This window comes from Cricetulus griseus, chromosome 5 (genome assembly GCF_003668045.3).
Source record: "Cricetulus griseus strain 17A/GY chromosome 5, alternate assembly CriGri-PICRH-1.0, whole genome shotgun sequence".
NCBI lineage: Eukaryota > Metazoa > Chordata > Mammalia > Rodentia > Cricetidae > Cricetulus > Cricetulus griseus.
The window spans coordinates 88274924-88292507 of NC_048598.1; the positions used below are offsets into that span (position 1 = coordinate 88274924).

Consider the following 17584-nt stretch of genomic DNA (forward strand, 5'->3'; position numbering starts at 1 on the left):
CATAGTAAGTGGCAAAGGTCACCACAGTTAGCTCAGGTTTGCCATGGTTTGCTGCCTGCTTCCAGCTGGAGACACGGACTCAGATGTTACTGCTGTGTGCCCAACCATGTGCAAACCTACACACTGCAGAGCCTTGCTCAGTGGCCTTGGGACCAAGAAGCAGCAGCAGGCAGGGTGGTAACACTTCCTATAGCTGTTTATCTGTGTTTTCCATACCATGCTCAGTCTCTGGGCCCCCCAGGACCTTCTTGCCAAACTTCAAGATTCACCTAGTAGTAGAATCAGTTCAGTAGGAAAAAAAAATCTGAAAAGGCAAAGGTTAGGAAGCGGTCAAAGAGAATAGAATAGTCAGAACATTGGACTAGAATTCAAAACGCATCACAGGTAGTACACGTAAACTATGGTTTGCTGAATCTTGGAGTGATAGCATGAAGTGATATGTACTGGGACATAGATAAAAAGCCCCAAATTCCTAAGAGCTATGAATTAGTTGCATGTTACCCCCATAAAGTATAAGAAATGATCCCCAATTTTTAAATGTTTATTGTGTGTGTGTATGTGTGTATACCTAACCATATGTATGTATGTATGTATGTATGTATGTATGTATGTATGTATGTATGTATGTATGTATGCAACATGTGTGCAAGAGCTCACAGAGGTCAGACATCATGGAACTGGAGTTTCAGAGGGTTGTGAGCTTCCATGTGGGTGCTGAGAAGCAAATCCAGGTCTTCTGCAAGAGCATTAAGTTCTCATAATCACTGAGCTTTCTCTCCAGACCCAAATCTTATAGTCATGGGGGCTGAAGGAACTGAGCGAAGTGAGGTGAAAGCATTTTCTTTTCAATGCAGCCACACACAACTGGCAGAAATCATGGAACCAGTAGCATTGGCTAGGCAGGGTTCTTCTAACCAGTACATAGATCACCACATCTATGCCTGCTGGCAGGTCCTACTAGGAGGCAGGATGGCTCCTGCCAGGGAACCTAGCCCCAGGCAGAACAAGCTAAACACAAGTCCTGACTCACTGCTTGCTGACTGGCTGAGGGCACTATGAGCAAGTCGCTTAATGCCTATAAGCCTGGCTCCCATTTCCATAGTAGGATATACCTCCCCTTAGAATGGGTGCCAGCTTCGTGTGTCGGGCACCTATGGCACTCCATCAGGGTCCACATCGAGCCAGTTCTGTAGTTCTGAGATTTATCACTTTTTCCCACATGAAGAAACTGAGGCTGTCCCAGGCACCATGGCAGAGAGAAACACTAGACAGATATCTACCCAGTCACATGGAGCTCTGGGCTATGGAAGACAGCTACTGGCTGAGCCATCAGTTAGCCCCAAGTGCCAAGAAAGAGGAGTCCAGGCATGGAGGAAAAAAGGCGGGAGTGCAAGACAGGATCAATGGCTTTGGGGCTAGTTCCCCAAGAAAGGGCATTCCTTTCCCATGTCACACCAAAAGACCCCTCCCTTTGCAGCAGGTCTCAGGACTGGTGGCAGCACCGTGAAAAGGGGTTGACCCTCTCCTGCCCTCAGTTCTGCTCTTGAAGAGTGGTTCAGCCTCCCAAGCAGGAAAAAGGGTGCTCTCTGCTGGGCTCTGCAGAGTTTGTTCAAGCAAAGGGAAGTATGCACAGCAGACCGCCTTGCTCTGATATTGTTAGCTTTACTGGGGCACCATGGCTCTGAGGCTGTCTGTGAAGTCTAGACCAAGTTCTGTTCATGTGCACTGTAGTAGGGCAGTGTGGACTCAATTGACACCATACTACTCTTAGCTGGGGCTTTATACTTCTGTTGCAAGGTTTTACAGTCAAATGGCCCAAACCAAAGTGTTCTCATGGATGCTGGGCAGGCCTGGGTAGTTAGTTGTAGGCACTGCCCACCAAAGCTTCTTTTCCAAGAAGAGGGAAGAGGTGTGTCTGGAGTTAATGGTCTCAGAAATTTGGCTCCACATGGTCTTTATCCAGGAGGAAGCCCTTTGTTATTTACAGCATCCCCTATGGAGGATAGTATAGTCATTGAACTCCAAGGGGTTCCTCATGTCCTGGGAACCTTCTGGGAACCCTGTGTGTGTTACTCAGGGAGTGTGATAGTCACCTTTCTCACAAAATGTCTGACAAAAGAACTTAAGAAAGAAAAGGTTTACTGGACTCTCAGTTAGAAAGGACTCAGACCACCATGGCTGGGAAGATGGCAGGAGTAAATGAATGACATGCTTACCTGGCTTCCTCTTCTACTTCTTTTTATTCAGGCCAGGGCACCAGCACAAGAGATGGTGTCAAGCATGTTGAGGGTGGGTCTTCCCCTCCTCAGTTAATTATCTGGGCAAACATCTTCACAGACATGCTCAGAGGCCTGACAGGTGTCCAGTCAAGTCCACAGAGAGAACTGTCACAGTCTGGGCCCCCAGATTCCAAAGCCCCACTTTACACTCTATACATTTGCTCAGAATGATCAAGCCATAGCCTGTAGACGATGGTGGAAGTACTTTGAAAATGGCCTTAAATCTCCTCCTCTCACTAGTAGCAGATGGCAAGGAACCTGATTCCCGTTTCTGTGGAACAGAAGCCATTGGGGAGTGGTAGATTGGGTCCCACCCGATTCCTTCTCGAAGCTTCCAAACCAGCACCATAGTTTTTTTGTTTTTTTTTTTTTGTTTTTTTTTGTTTTTTTTTTTTTGTTTTGTTTTGTTTTTTCAAAGAGCATGCCAACAAGCGTTTGAGGTTTTGTGACCACCTACCCTGCCCTGTGATGGAAGTTGGTGGTTGTCTACGAGGCCCAGCTAATGCAGAAATAGCAGCTGCCTGAGCCTTCTTGCTTTTACAAACAGTTGCTGGGTGTGAGGAGAGGAGTGGGTAACCCTGGGATCCTAGAGTTGCTTTCCTCCTTCTTTTTCTAAAGTAACCCTGCAGATAGAATTTCTTAGAAAAAAAAAAAAATGACTAGTCTAGCAAACAATAACTAGGAGGAGGGGAAGAGGAAAAGTGAATTCCATCCAACAGCTGACCTGACAGAATTCAGCTGTGGTTAGTTGTTCAGAACGGCTGGCGGGCTGAGGCAATTTGGTTCATTTTAAAAACACATTGGTAACCAGGTGTAATAACCTAACACCCGTAATCTCGCTTGGGAGGTGGAGGTAGGAGGTTCTGAAGTTCAAGATCAGCGTTGGCTACCAAAGACCCTGTTGGCAAAAATAAATAAGCATTAATTATTAATTAATTCATTAACATGGCCTGGGAGATGTCTCATCATCTAAAAGTGTGGAGTCTGCAAACATGATGACCTAAGTTCAAGCCTCGGAATCCAGGTGAATAGCCGAATGCAGTGACACACACCCACAATCCCAGCACCCCTAAAGTGAGGTGAGACGTGGAGACAGGAGGATCAGCCAGAAGCTCCTGGGCCAGCTGCCTGGAGTGCAGAGCACATGGACAGAAACAAGAGGCTGTGCCTCAACAAGGTAGATGGCAAGGACCTGCTCCAAAAAGTTGTCATCACATATGTGCACACAGGTGTGCATGTACACATAGATACCAAATTTAAACATAAAATGTATGTGGTATTTGTGTTATATATAAATGCATACATCTATGCATGTATATATTATATACTTACATATAAATACATGTATATGACTATCCCCAGGCATGGTGGGTAATGCCTGTCACCCCCACACTCAAGAGATGGAGAATGACTCTGAATTCTAGGACAGCCAGGCTGTAGAGTAAGACCCTGTCTCAAAAAGGAAGTGGGGAGGGGAGAAAGTACACAGATGCATGCTTGCAGTGCCCCACAGAAGTAGGTTGGAGAGGAGAGCTGCCTCACTGTGGTGGCAGTGAGCTCCTGTGGCTCCCCCCAAACCCTCTTGTCCTTCTTTAGACCAGGGAGTGGCCAGGAACTGAGTGAAGGGTTCTGACTTCAGCTGGTATAAAGCCCATCACTTATGTTTGAAGGGGAAAATGGTGCTGGCTTCCCTCTCTGATCCAAGGCTCCAGCAACTGTATGAAATAGGAGTGGCAGTGGCGCTCATAACCCCAAGACTATGGCAGTACTCTTAGGACAGTAGATAGTTGTCTGAGACTGAGTTGGCTAATTTTGGACATCAGGTTAAAGAGAAGAGTGCAAGGGGGGGCATTTCTGGGAAATTGAGAAGACCTTAAGGACCTGAGTCTAGGCTCTAAGCAGGTGACATCAGGACCAGAGTTGCATGACCCCAGTTTGTCTGGCTCTCCTGCACCCAGTGGCCCAGGCTCCCAGCACTGTGTGTGTGTGTGTGTGTGTGTGTGTGTGTGTGTGTATGTGTGTGTGATTCATAGAAAACAGCACCTATAGTGTCACAGGAAGCTGTGCTGAAAGCAAAATCTGGCTTCTTCTTTTCATTTGCTTTTCTTCATGTCGCCTTGTTTCAGAGAGTATAAAGATGGCACCAGAATGTACAATGTATATACCGCTACCATGGATGTTATTCTGGGGAACATGGGGGGGGGGGAGGCACAAAAGGCTCTGTTTTGTTTTTCTTCTCATTTTCTGTTTATTTTTTTTGAGGTTATAACTTAATGACAACATTTCTCCCTTCCCTCCCTCCAAATGCCCCTCCCCACTGTCCTTCAAATTCATTCCCCTTTGTCATCTGTAGTTATTGCATGCATACATATTTGCATATAAATATAAATACATACATATTCCTAAATATAGCTGCTTAAGAAAGGTTCTTTTGAGCAATCACACATTTGGTTCTTTGCTGTAAGTAAAGGCTGGTCACTTCTAGATTTAGTGAGCATGGAAGATGAAAGGACACTGTCATTAAGAAGTAACACCAGACAGAGCCTCTCCCTGGATCACCCAAAAGATAATGTTGTTTGTTCCATCCCAGCGATGGTTTTGATCTGTGTTTTAGAGGGACCCTGTTAATAATTTACTTTGTTCAATGGCATTTAGTGTTCCCATTTGAGTATATTTAGTATCCTGATCCCTATAACAAATATGTGGGGGAGCAGTATGAATGAGTAAATGAGGACACAGATAGGACATATTTGCCCAAGGATTGAAGTGTTGGTAATTGGAGAATCCAGAATATAATCTAGGGGGTGAGATGGCTTAGAAGTTAAGAGCACTGGCTGCTTTTCCAGAAGTTCTCTAGATCAGTGGTTCTCAACCTTCCTAATGCTGCCACTCTTTAATACAGTTTCGCATGTTGTGGTGACCCCCAACCATGCAATTATTTTGCTGCTATTTCATAGCTGTCATAATGTAAATATCAGATATGAGATTCTGTGGAGGTAGAGACCCACAGGTTGAGAACCAGTGATCTGGGTGGTCAGGCAAAAGGCCTGAAGGCTAGGCCACTACTCAGTGGCTCTCAAAAGTGGCTTAGAAAGCAACCAGTGGGGTTCACTGGTAAGCTTTCAGATGTCTCCACTTTATCATTTTTAAAAGAGTCCCAAGTATAGATGGAAGGGAAGAAACTGAAAAGAAACACCCTGTTAGAGTGAGCTTCAAGGAGCTAATCCAGAACTGTAGGCTCTTGAACAAGCTTTTCAACATCAAAAAGGCTGTTTAGAAACTGGTAAGAAAAAGAAAATGATCTGCCCCTCCGTACATAGCCTCAACCAAGCTGTGCATCTGATTTGCTCAGTTTCCAGAGTACAGAGGCTGAGCCCCACCAATGCAGAGCCAATTTCCCCATGTCTGGGGCAAGACTTAGGTTTCTATACAGCTGTGTTTGTTTTTGATAGACCAAGAGCTCCTGTTACACAGTGACCAGGCTGCGACTGTAGCTGGGTGGGAGAACATGTGCTGAGCATGCTTGAAGATATCGGTTCTATCTCCAGCACCCACCTACACACACACACACACACACACACACACACACACACACACACACACACAAACCACACACTCACTCACCACACATACACTAAAACACACACAACACATGCATCACACACATACACAAACCATACATATTCACTACACACACATACACAACACACATATGCATACAACACACACAAAACACACTTTCACAGAAATACACAACACACACACACACAAAGGACAAAGCTAAATGAAGCAAGGCTGTGATTGTGTGTGCAATGAATTCTCCCACAAAGAGAAACATATTCAAAATACAGAGATTAGGGCAAGAACTCCTTAGAGTGACCTGAAGCCCAAGAGAAAGTAATGGATTACTTTTTCATAATGCTCACTTAGGCATCCCTAATAGTTCATGCCCAAGCCAGACCTCAGACCAGGTAAACAGACTCTCTGGATGTAGAGCACCATCTGTATTGGTTAAGGCCCTCCTGGGTGATTCCTGTGTGGATCTGAAACTAATCTGTTGCTCTAGGCTCTGTTGCTGAAGGTTCTGCTGTGTCTGCCCCATCTTGTGCCAGCTTGAACATGACAAAAAATAGCCCAGCAGAGCAAACAGTCCAAGACAGGCACATGGTCTCCTAGCATTCAGGAATAGTATTTAGGAAAATATGGAGTTATTTCTAGATGGATGCTATTTTGATATTTTTACATTTATTATTAATGTATATGGGGGCATGCAGGAGCATGAGTGGAGGTCTGAGGATAAGTGTCAGAAGTTGGTCCTTTCTTTCCACCATGTGGGTCCTGGGGATCCAGCTCATGTCTTCAGGTTTGGGTAAGGAGGTGCCCTTACGCGCTGAGCCTCCTTAGCAACCCTGAGTATACTTAAAGCGAGAGTCTAAGTTTTCATGAGAACTCACTTGTGACTATTTAGAGAGAGAGAGAAGAGTAAGAATGTGGAGTCAGTTAACTTCAGGCATTCTAAGTGTGTGTGTTCTTCCACTGAGCAAGTTTCCAGTATCACCTTCATAGACAAGAGTTTTAGAAATGAATGTTAAGTTGGGCAGTGGTGGCACACGCCTTTGATCCCACCACTTAGAGGCAGAGGCAGGCATGTCTCTGAGCTAAAGGTCACCCTGATCTACAAAGCACGTTCCAGGATAGTCAGGGCTACGTAGAGAAACCCTGCCTCAAAATGTAAAGGGTTGTGTTTATAGAAATTTCTAACTTGAGAGCTAACTTGAAATTCTGTCCCAACCCTCATTTTAGCTAGTCAGAGCTGTGGAATAAACCCCTCCTTCTTCCCTTTAATTTCTCATAGCAGCATGTGTGTAAGCAGATTTACATGTGCTCTGTTGATGAGCATGTGTTTATAATGAGCATGTATGTCAAAAGACCCAGTTCATAAATACTGAGAAAGCATTCTCCTGATTGAAATTCTTGTTTTTCATTTTGGAACATTATCTGAAAGGTGGGGGGAAGGGAAACTTAGAATATTGACATTTCAAAACAGAGGGATTGGATAAATGAAATAAAATTAGGCCAAGCTCATAAACGTGAAGTATCTCCTGTTGCCTACTCTGCAGTGGGTACCTCAAGGACTATCAAAGAGAAGTATGACCCATATGACAAATTAGAAGAGCCAAATGCAGGAGGCAGTCCCTTGGGGACTTGGGAAAAGAGGGAGATGGGAAAGGCTGGCGTTGAGGAAGACTTCAGAGGAGCCTAACAGGAGGTATAGACAGGCATCATGTACCCATTTCCAGCCACAGCCTTGAGGTGTAGTTTCCTAGCTCCACCACTGTGCTCTCTTGTCGCTGTCACTCACACCATGAAAAGGAAGAGCATGAGAGGGACCAGCAAGACAGACACTTAAGGGCCAGCCCCGTGACACAGTCGGTAAGAGCACAGTCATCAGCTAATCTGGACATCAGATTAGGTCAGAGGCAAACAGCACAGCTCCTCCAAGAGCTGGCATTAAGAGATCAGTGTGTGAGAGCTATGAGAGAACCATCTTCGCCAGACAAAAAGTAGCTGGAACCCATCTTGCTGCTGGCTGGGGTCTATCATGCTACCCAAGGGGCCTCCTGGCCTGAAGAATAAGTTGGTTCCCTGGGACTTTGTTTCTTGGGTGGAGTCTCTCAGATTCGGGGAGCTTTGAAACTGCTTCCTCAGAATTCTTACTCCATCCCAGAAACATGCCTCCTCCTTGGAGTCAGGTTTGGATCTCCTGAGCCTAAACTTCCATGACTGAAGAAATGCCAAAGGAAGTAGGAATTGTTTTCCTCTAACGTTGACCTCCCACATACATACCCATCAAGGCACTGAAAACCTTTGCTGGATGGAATTTCCCCAAACCCCAGCTGTTTACTGTTCCTATCTTGTAGTAGCAATTAGACAGCTAACTCTGTGGCTGAGGGCACTAGGATAAGAGAGCCCGTCAACTCCCACTCAAAGGCCCCCAGGGCTCAGCCCTTGTCTCGGCTGTCCAACTGGACTGTCCTTGTGAGTCAGACGTTAGCTTCCACCCCACTCCCGCCTCCACTTCCCCATCGGACAAACCCCTCTGGCAGAGTGGCAGCCATTGGCCCTAACTTCAGGTCACTTTGCTGGCTTAGATACAAGAAAAGCTCATTCATTTCTCCCAGCAGATGCTAATAGATGTCAATCAATGACAGGCATGGTCTGAGGATGGAATGATGAGTTCAAGCTCATCCCTGCTTGTATAGGGAGGCCCATGGTATGTAAGAATGGAGAATAGTGGGGTGTTCACCCAAAGCTCCTCTCAGACCACTTGCAGGGGACAAGCAAGGCTTCCTGAAGGAAGGGCATTCACACTGAGATGGGAAAGAGAAACAGATAAGGGCTACAGTCAAGGAAGAGAGATGGTGTACTCCAGGCAGGAGGTAAGCTGTGCAAAGGACAAAGGCATGAAGAAGCCCTGTGAGTGTAGAGTGTCATAGATCAGCAGTGCCAAAGATATCAGAGCACACAGGGATAAGATCCTATAGGCCTTAGAAGTGAGCAAGCATAGGAACTTGGGACTTGGTTCTCAAAGTTGGAAGTCACCACAGAAGAATCTAAATCAGTAAAGAAAGTGCTGGGACATTCAGGCAGGCCCCAAAGCAGCACTGGCCTAAGATTTGGAGGATTAGAGAGAAATGGAGGATAGTTCCAAGATGCTCATCATGGACACACCTGAGAGGTGTGTGATGTGGGCCCTGGCACACGGTACCCACAGCTATCAGGTGCTCACCCAATACATGTGGCAGCCTGTAAGGTATTGTCACCACCACAGTTTTGCAGACAGAAAAACAGTGCCCACAGAGCTTAACACCAATGTCCTATAAGCAGGGGAGGACAATTTTTAAGGATGGTGGTCTTTGTTTTTCTCCATGCATCCTCCCCTGAGTGTGGTCCAGAGATTGTGGGAAAGACTGTATAGAGGAGAGAAGGTCTGTGGATTCCGAATGATGCTCCTGTGTCCAGTGTTACTTCTTGGGCTACACAGTATGAGCACTGGGAAGGCATATAGACTGACCAAGGACAAAGTAGGCATTACCTCTGAAAGTCTGACTTTGAACCATGGAGTTGAGTCTTGGGTCTACTATAAAGAAAGCAGAAGTATTGGAAAGAATAAAATAGTGAGTGAAGGAGACAATCTCAGCCCTTTCCAGTTTGGGGGATGCTATGCTGCCTATATGCCAGTGATAGGGAGACAGGATGATGTTTGAAAAAATGTCCCATGCCTCCCATCTCCAACAATCAGGAATTGCATCCCATGGGGCTATTATCTATTTAAATTGGAAATGGGTAACTAATATGCACCTAAAATGTCTCCAAGAGAAATAGGGCCAGGAGTCAAGTTGTGCAAGGAGCCGTGACCAGTCTGTAGAGGTCATCAAGGATGGCGTTCTTGTATGGAGATGTGACTCAATGGTAGAGTGCCTGGGTGTCATGTGCAAGACATGGGTTTGATGCCCAACAGTCTTCCTAGATGACCTGTAGGAGGAGAGAACAGCGTGTTCTTCTGAATGCACTAGGGTGATTCTGGAATTGCCCCGAGAAACTCAGAACTGAGCTAAATCACTCCCAGCTAGCTTGTCTCTGGGTATAGCAGCAGAGCCCAATAACCGATGAGTTGTGAAGCATGGACACACTGTAGACTCTCGCTCCATTGCTGTGCCCAGCTGACTTCAAGACAGCAAACCAGTTTCTATGACTAATAAGCATTAATCTGTCACTGGTGACCGACTGATGAAATATGAGCAATTAAATAAACAAGGACAGCCAATGCCACAGAGCGAATGGGTTATCTGAGGTTATATATATATATCCTGCCATCCTCGGTGACTAGTTGAAAGGTTGGACCAGGACAGAGGTGTCCCTGCCCTGGAATCCCAGCCTATCCTTAGCTATGTTCCAAATGGATCTTTCTTCCCACCCTGTTCTGTGGATCCTCACCCTCCTCCGGGAACCCTTCACTCTAGCCACCAGAGTGTGTACCACTTGGTTGCCCTTTCACAAGTTCTTGCCACTACCTCTCTGCCTCCCAAACTTCCTCTGGCTGAGCCTTCAGCCAGCACAGCCCTCCCCATCCTTTAGCCCTGTGACTCCCCCCTCCACAGGGGGTCCCCAGAAGAGCTGCTGCCACACTCTTTCCCCAACCACCATTGCCCCACAGCCAGCTTGCATCACCCTAAGGACCAACTTTGTCATCTGTCTCTGAAGCAGCTCTTTGCTCAGGTCCTCCATTCCTCTGGCTCTGAAACCCCAGAAGAACAGCTAGACCTGCCATGGGTCAGCCTTGCTGTCGTGGAAGACCACACTATGTCTGAGGTCCCCTGCTGAAGGGACCACAGACATCCCCAGTCACAGATTGTGTTTCTGGGCATTTCTTGCATCCTCTTTATCTTCTCTATCCTCCCTCACAGTCGCTGAGACCCAAACTCTGCAGCTCAGTCAGGACTCACTGTGCTAAGGACAGAGAAGAGTTACTCATCCCTGTCCCTTCCTGCCCATCATTATGTCTAATCTGGGTCATTGGGATGGCTCCTCTGCCAGCTTCCCCATGCTCTATAGTCTCTCACTATGATTCCCAACTATCTCCGTTTGCCTATGCTTTTTTTTCAAAAGCCTATTGGGTTCTTGTAAAAATGTTTCTCCTGGTTAGACTTGACCCTTGTCATACATACCATCCCATTTCTGCAGGGTTCACATCTTTGTAAGTTTTGCTGGGAGAGGAGGCATCATGTTGAGACCTGGGTATGAGTCTGGCTCGTTCCCAGTTGGGTAACCCCAGCCAAGCCCCCAAAACCCTCGGAGTCACAGTTGCCTCTGCTATAAAACCAGAATCAAAATACTTGCCTGGTTCAAGGATCAAATGAGCAAATGAATGTGGCGATGCGTTGAAAAGTTCTGGAATGGTATCTCCCAATTTCCCTGTAGAATTTTCCTTTGGGGAAAAGTTTGAATACATCATTCAGGAGCTCGGGATGGAAAGTGTCATGTCAAGTTTGAGGAAGTCTAGCATAAGCAAAATGGACCAGGTTTCTTTCTTCTAGCTTCTCCTAGAGATTTGAATTTGTTCACATGCATGGCAACCGTCCAAACACAGACGCAACATACAGCTTTGTCTCAAAGATACTTTTTCTCAGTTACTTACTACCACCTTTAAGGTTACAGGTTTGCATTAAGAATAGCATATTTATTTATTTATTTATTTATTTATTTTGTTTGTTTGTTTGTTTGTTTGTTTTCAAGACAGGGTTTCTCTGTGTAGCTTTGGAGCCTATTCTAGCACTTGCTCTGTAGACCAGGCTGGCCTTAAACTCACAGAGATCCACCTCTATCTCCCAAGTGCTGGGATTAAAGGTGTGTGCCACCAACACCCAGCCACATATTTCATTATTAACCATTCTTTAAATAATGACTCTAACTTTTCTATAAGGTATATCGCATCATCTAGGCCACTAACCAGTTAACCAGTGTACCAGTTGACCAGTGTCCAAAAAGGCACTGATAGAGGGCCTCCATACTCTCCACTGTACCCCATACTGTGCTCAGTACTGTGGGCTTGGCATTGAAGGCCTCTGTGGTCACATTCCAGCTTTACCTGTGGCCATCCCTCAGTGGGCTCTGGCCCAGGCAGCTTGGCAGATCCATTGTTCTGTGCGTACATGTTGTATGTTCTTGACCCCTGCTTTATCCTACCTTCTGCACATTTATACCACCACGTTATAAACCATTTTTCAGGTCTTAGACAAACCCTGACTTCTCTCTTTGTAGCTAAAAAAAAAAAAAATACATCCCAGACAAGCACACTCAGCTCTCTTAGGCTCCCGGCAAGCCCTTAAAGGTAGGATATTGTTGACACTTCCTGATCCTCTCCCCAAACCAGAATATGTAGGTTTCATGTTTGCTGCCCTCTACCCAAGCCCTAGAAACCAGGAGCCACACAGATTTCCTCTGGGAACTTGAATGTCTAGCTGGCTTATCCTTCTGAACTGGGGAATAAGTCATAGGTTTTCTGACTTATTTCAGTAGATGCTTATTTATTATGGCAAAACTGCCTAAAATTGACCAAGAAAAGGACCTTATGGTGTAGAGCAGTGGTTCTCAACCTTCCTAGTGCTGCAACCTTTCAATACAGTTCCTTATGTGGTGGTGACCCCAACCATAAAATCATTTATCTATTTATCCATTTATTTATTTATTTATTTATTTATTTATTTATTTATTTATTAGTTTTTCAAGACAAGGTTTCTCAGTAGCTATGGAGCTGTAGACCAGGCTAACCTTGAACTCACAGAGATCTACCTGCCCCTGCCTCCCGAGTGCTGGGATTAAAGGCATGCGCCACCACTGCCCAGCCAGGAAATTATTTTTGTTGCTACTTCATAATTGTAATTTTTTTGGCTACTGTTATGAATCCTAGTGTAAATATCTGTATTTTCCAATGGTCTTAGGTGACCCCTATGAAAGGGTTGTTCCACCCCCCTCTAGCGATCACAACCCACAGGTTAAGAACCACTGGTCTAGACAAAAGTCTGAAAACACAGCAAGTCTGTGTGTTGAGTCAACACTGTAATAATGGCCAAGCCATGGGACCATAAAGTAAGGTAATAATGAGGGCAGATGGATGTCAAAGAAGGTGTCCCTGTGTCCTAATGGTGGCCCATCTTTCTACTTAGAGAGGTCATTTGAAGCAGATGTGGCAGGACTATCAGGTCTGTCTCTGTGGTGAGAAAAAGCACTGTAGACTTTGGGCAGATGGATTTAAGTCTGCCCCCTGGGTACAACAAGGACTGTCTTTATGGAAATGGACGGTTATAGCAGATACTACAAGGGGCTAGAAGATGGAAGCTGTGCATCCCACTCACACACACACACACACACACACACACACACACACACACACACACACAGCCTGTGGAAATCCCACTTCCCTGCTTTTCCGTCATACTCACGCACCCTCTTCCTTCTCACCTTAACTCATTCTTGCTCTCCTCCTCTTCACCTCTGGGTCCTGGGGCCATCCATTATTACCTCATTGGAACAGCCCTGTATCTGCTCCTGGTAGCTAGAGGCTGGCTCTGGTGAGAGGCTGGTCATCTTGATGCCCAGTCTCCATGTGGGAGGGGGGTTCCTTTAAGAGGGAAGTCATGCCTCAACTCAACACCTTCTTTTTTTCTCTCCACAGAAAACCAAAAGAGATGTCAATAACTTTGACCAAGACTTTACGAGGGAGGAGCCAATACTCACACTTGTGGATGAAGCAATAGTGAAACAGATCAACCAGGAGGAATTCAAAGGCTTCTCCTACTTTGGTGAAGACCTGATGCCCTGAGAAGCTGCTTCCCGTGGAGTTAGCTGATGCTGCAAGGAGGGTGCTGAGAAAAATCCCATGTTGCAGAGGCTCAGAAGGTCTCAAACTATTCCTCCACCCCAGAGTCCCAGTCCCATGTCCACTCTATTTATTGCAATCCCTCACCCCAGGCCATGTCCTTCCCCACCCTCCCAGTGACCAGAAGGCACTCTTGGGTCTAGACTCAACCAGGAACACAGATGATTTGAACAGTGTCTGCTCTGCGGGTAGCTGTGTGCAGCGCTGGATTTGGGTTGTCTGTCATCCGTCTATAACCCTGAAGCAACTTTAGTTCTTTTATTACAAAGGAAAAACAAACAAGCCAACCCAACGCAAAGACTTGGGCTCTGCCACTGGATATGGAACCCTGACTCTTCTCTTTTCTCATTCCTCCTGTTCCCCAGCCTGTCCTCCCTGCCCTTCTACCTAGGACAAGAGACTGGTACTTCTTCCACATAAGGGCGGGTGCCCCAATGTGTACCCTTGGTGGGAGGAGCCTGGGAATGCTCAGGCTGGCCAACTGTGTCCGTTTGCTCTGGAATTGCACATTCCTGCTTGCTTTGGTTTTAGCTTTTTTGAGCATGCCAAAGTTGTGTACGTTTGTATCTCATGGAAGAAATCATTTTGATTTTGAACTCTTTAACATTTCAAAAAAAAATCAAAACAAAACTGTTACCAAGTTCACTTTCTAATTGGCCAAAAGACAGACATACCAGTGTGAATGCAGGTAGATATTAAAGGGCTAATCCACAGTGAGAATCCAGTCGTCCAAAGTTTATTAGTAACGCTTTAGTGCCACATGAGGGCTATGCAGAGACAGCAGAGGAAACTCTGGCTTCTCATTGTCAGAATTCTCCCTGAGCACAAAGGCCACCAGAGCAACAGCCAAGACCCTGAGGGTCCAGGAAATTTCAACTCCCAAATTCTCTCTCCAAGTTTTTTTTCCCCAAGTTTCCAGCATAAACTCTATTTTCTGTGCACTTCTACAAAACGGTAGTCCCACTTGTGGTTTGAAACATTGAGTATGTAAAATAAAGTATTGGAACGAAACTTAGCCTGGGTCAGGCAGAAGGTGTCAGGAGACTGATGAGCAAGTGATTTGAAGACTGACAAGGTAGTGGGATGTGGCCAGAGTTTTGGTGACATGGGATGGCAACTCAAGTGAACTCTATTTAATGGACGGATGTTACCTCCTGTAGATACGCTGACGGTGTTAGTCTTTGACACCTAAGGGTTCTCTGTGGCTTTGTGTACATGTTCCCTGAAGGTCTTTGGATTACCTATTTTATTGAACTGATTTAGCAGGGAATGGAATCCATTCCAACTGTTGCACGTGGATTTCCCAACTGCTCCCAAATATATATACTTTGTGAGTGGCAAAGTGGCACTAATGAAGCTTTTTGCCTTTTGTACATTTGAGATTTTTTTTTTTTTTGTATATAGTGTTTGCTGCAAGGCCTGTGGAATTAATTCATTGAATATAGAGGTATCAACTGCTGCATGTTCTGGCATCTTTAAAAACTTTAGTCAATGAAAGAATAACTATAATAATGTCCAGGTGCGATCCTCTTATCAGCTTTTGGTTCAAGTTACAGAGAGAGAGGTATGCTTCTTCCTAGGGAGGGCTGGGGTCCTTTGTGTTGTTTATTTCTTTTGGGTTGAAGATGTAACCATATGATGAGCTATATTAAATTCGTACTTGGCTCTTCTGAGCTCCATCACACCCTGATAGAGATGGCAGACGGAGAGGAATGTTCTCCATAGTGGTTGCCAAGCTTGGACAGTGACTATTTTGAGCCCATACTCAACGTGTCCCTATTTGCATCTGGCTAGTCACAGCCCTCGTTAATGATGGTGACCTTCGGTTCTCTTCTGCTTTTTTTTTTTTTTAATGAAAAAACTCAGGTGTAACTGTGATCTGTTCTTATGATGATTGCAAATATTAAATACTATGCTGTATCGATCTGTATGTTTGGCATACCAGGGAAGTGATGAAGAACACTAGGTTAATTTAATTTATCTTCAGTGACTTGACATACTGGGGGAAGACTATCTTTTGGAGTGGATAACAAGCACAGAAATATCTTCATGGTGGTATCATCTCATTGTTTAGAAAAATACGGTAATACGCCCATCATACTCAGATATAATCTCTCTCAATCTCTCTCTCTCTCTCTCTCTCTCTCTCTCTCTCTCTCTCTCTCTCTCTCTCCCCTCCTTCCCCCTCTCTTTCTCTCTCCTTGGCTACCTTTACTGTTGTGAACATTGGACAGCCAAGGTGGACATCAAGTGGCTGTTTTCAAAGACTTGGTGGTATTCATGTGACACTGGGGGCTAGGCGCTTCCTCCTAGCCAACTGGCACTGTTGCTGGGAAATCAAACAATACATTCCACCAGCAAGCAGTAGGCAGTCAGCACCCTGGCTCCCTTTTGGTGCCCATAGCCAGCTGGCTGGGATGTCTCTGGCCAATGCGGTTCTCACACTGGCAGGTTTGAATCCAGCAGAGACCTACACTTGTATAGGGTGTATATGGAGTCCTTTCAGGAAGAACTTAGCACAGGGAATGTGGCTTGGTGGTGGAACTCTTGCCTAGCCGGTGTGAGCTCTGTGCTCAGGCTCCAGTATCAAAAAGAAGAGCGAAGTCGGGGGGATGGCCACACTGATACATTTCTGCCAGTTCCTTCTCTTTTCAACTCTCACTCTCTTTTAGAGAAAAGTACAAAAAAAAAAAAAAAAAAAAAAAAAAAAGAGCCAAACACCTACATGAAGGATAGTATCTCCTCCCTTCCTCTCATTGATGGACTTTGTGAAGTAGAAACATATTTTTTTCCTCCAAAGGTGAAAACACAATTCATTCTTGCTTTAAAAAAAATAAAAGAAGGCTAAAAAAAAATTACCTCTTTTTAAATGATGTGTGAGATAGTTCTGGCTAAATAGAAAACGTGTTCAATTTTAGGGGTTTTATTTTGTGTTGTGAAGCTTTCTTTGTACATTTTCCCTTCCTTTCTGGATGTGACTTTAATCCATTAGTGTCATAATTCATTGTACACATTATCGTGCCAAATGTACTGTCCTCAAAAGGGTGTGAGCGTGTATTGTTCCAGAACGTAATAAACATGATGACGTAAAATCCTACTTCTCCGTCCCAGCGAGATGGCTCTCTCCTTGCGCCTTTCGTACACTAGAGACCAGAGCTTCTGGAATTAGCTGTTCCTCCGTGGTTAGAGCTTGCCTGCATGAACCATGTCCTGGGTTTGATTCCCCAGCACCCACAACACTCAGCGCGGTGACACATACCTGTAATCTCAGCACTTGGGCAGTAGAGACAGTATGATCAGAAGTTCAAGGCCATCCTCTGCTACATAATGGATTTAGGGGTAGCCTAGGCTATAAGAAACCTTGGCTCAAAAAACAAACAAAAAGAAATTCTAGAATCTGACTAACCCCAGTATTATGGGGCACAGTTGTATTCCAGCACTAAGGAGGCAGAGGCAGGAGTATTATGAATTCAAGGTCAGCCTGGGCTACATAGCAAAACTTCCAAAAATAGAACAATTGTACAGGTGAAAAAGATGGCTCAGTTCATGAAGACATGTTACACAAGCCTGATGATCTGATTCAGTCTCTAGAACCTTTGTTAACATGGAGAGAAATGACTCCACTGGTTGCCTTCTGACCTCCGCATGTGTGCCTCGGCATGTATGCCTACCACACACACACATACATCAGAACATGCACAATAATAATTTTATTTTATAAAATGGGGGGGACAGAGGCCATGTGTGTGGAGGTTAGAGGTCAATTTTGTGGGCTGGGTTCTCTTCTACCTTTATGTGGATTTTGGAGTTGAACTCAACTCACCCGACTAACCCAGCAGGCAATTTACCAACTGAGCCATCTCAC

The 17584-nt window shown here is 45.2% G+C and overlaps 1 protein-coding gene across 1 annotated transcript in view; it reads left to right on the forward strand.

The window, feature by feature from the left end:
* The window catches only part of Prkce (protein kinase C epsilon), a 515489-nt gene extending 498673 nt beyond the window's left edge, over positions 1-16816 (forward strand). The window contains exon 15 of the mRNA XM_027417971.1: positions 13516-16816. Coding sequence (XP_027273772.1) covers positions 13516-13662 — 147 coding nt within the window. The 3' untranslated portion in view covers positions 13663-16816. The remainder of the gene's footprint in view (positions 1-13515) is intronic.
* The last annotated feature ends 768 nt before the right edge of the window (positions 16817-17584 follow it).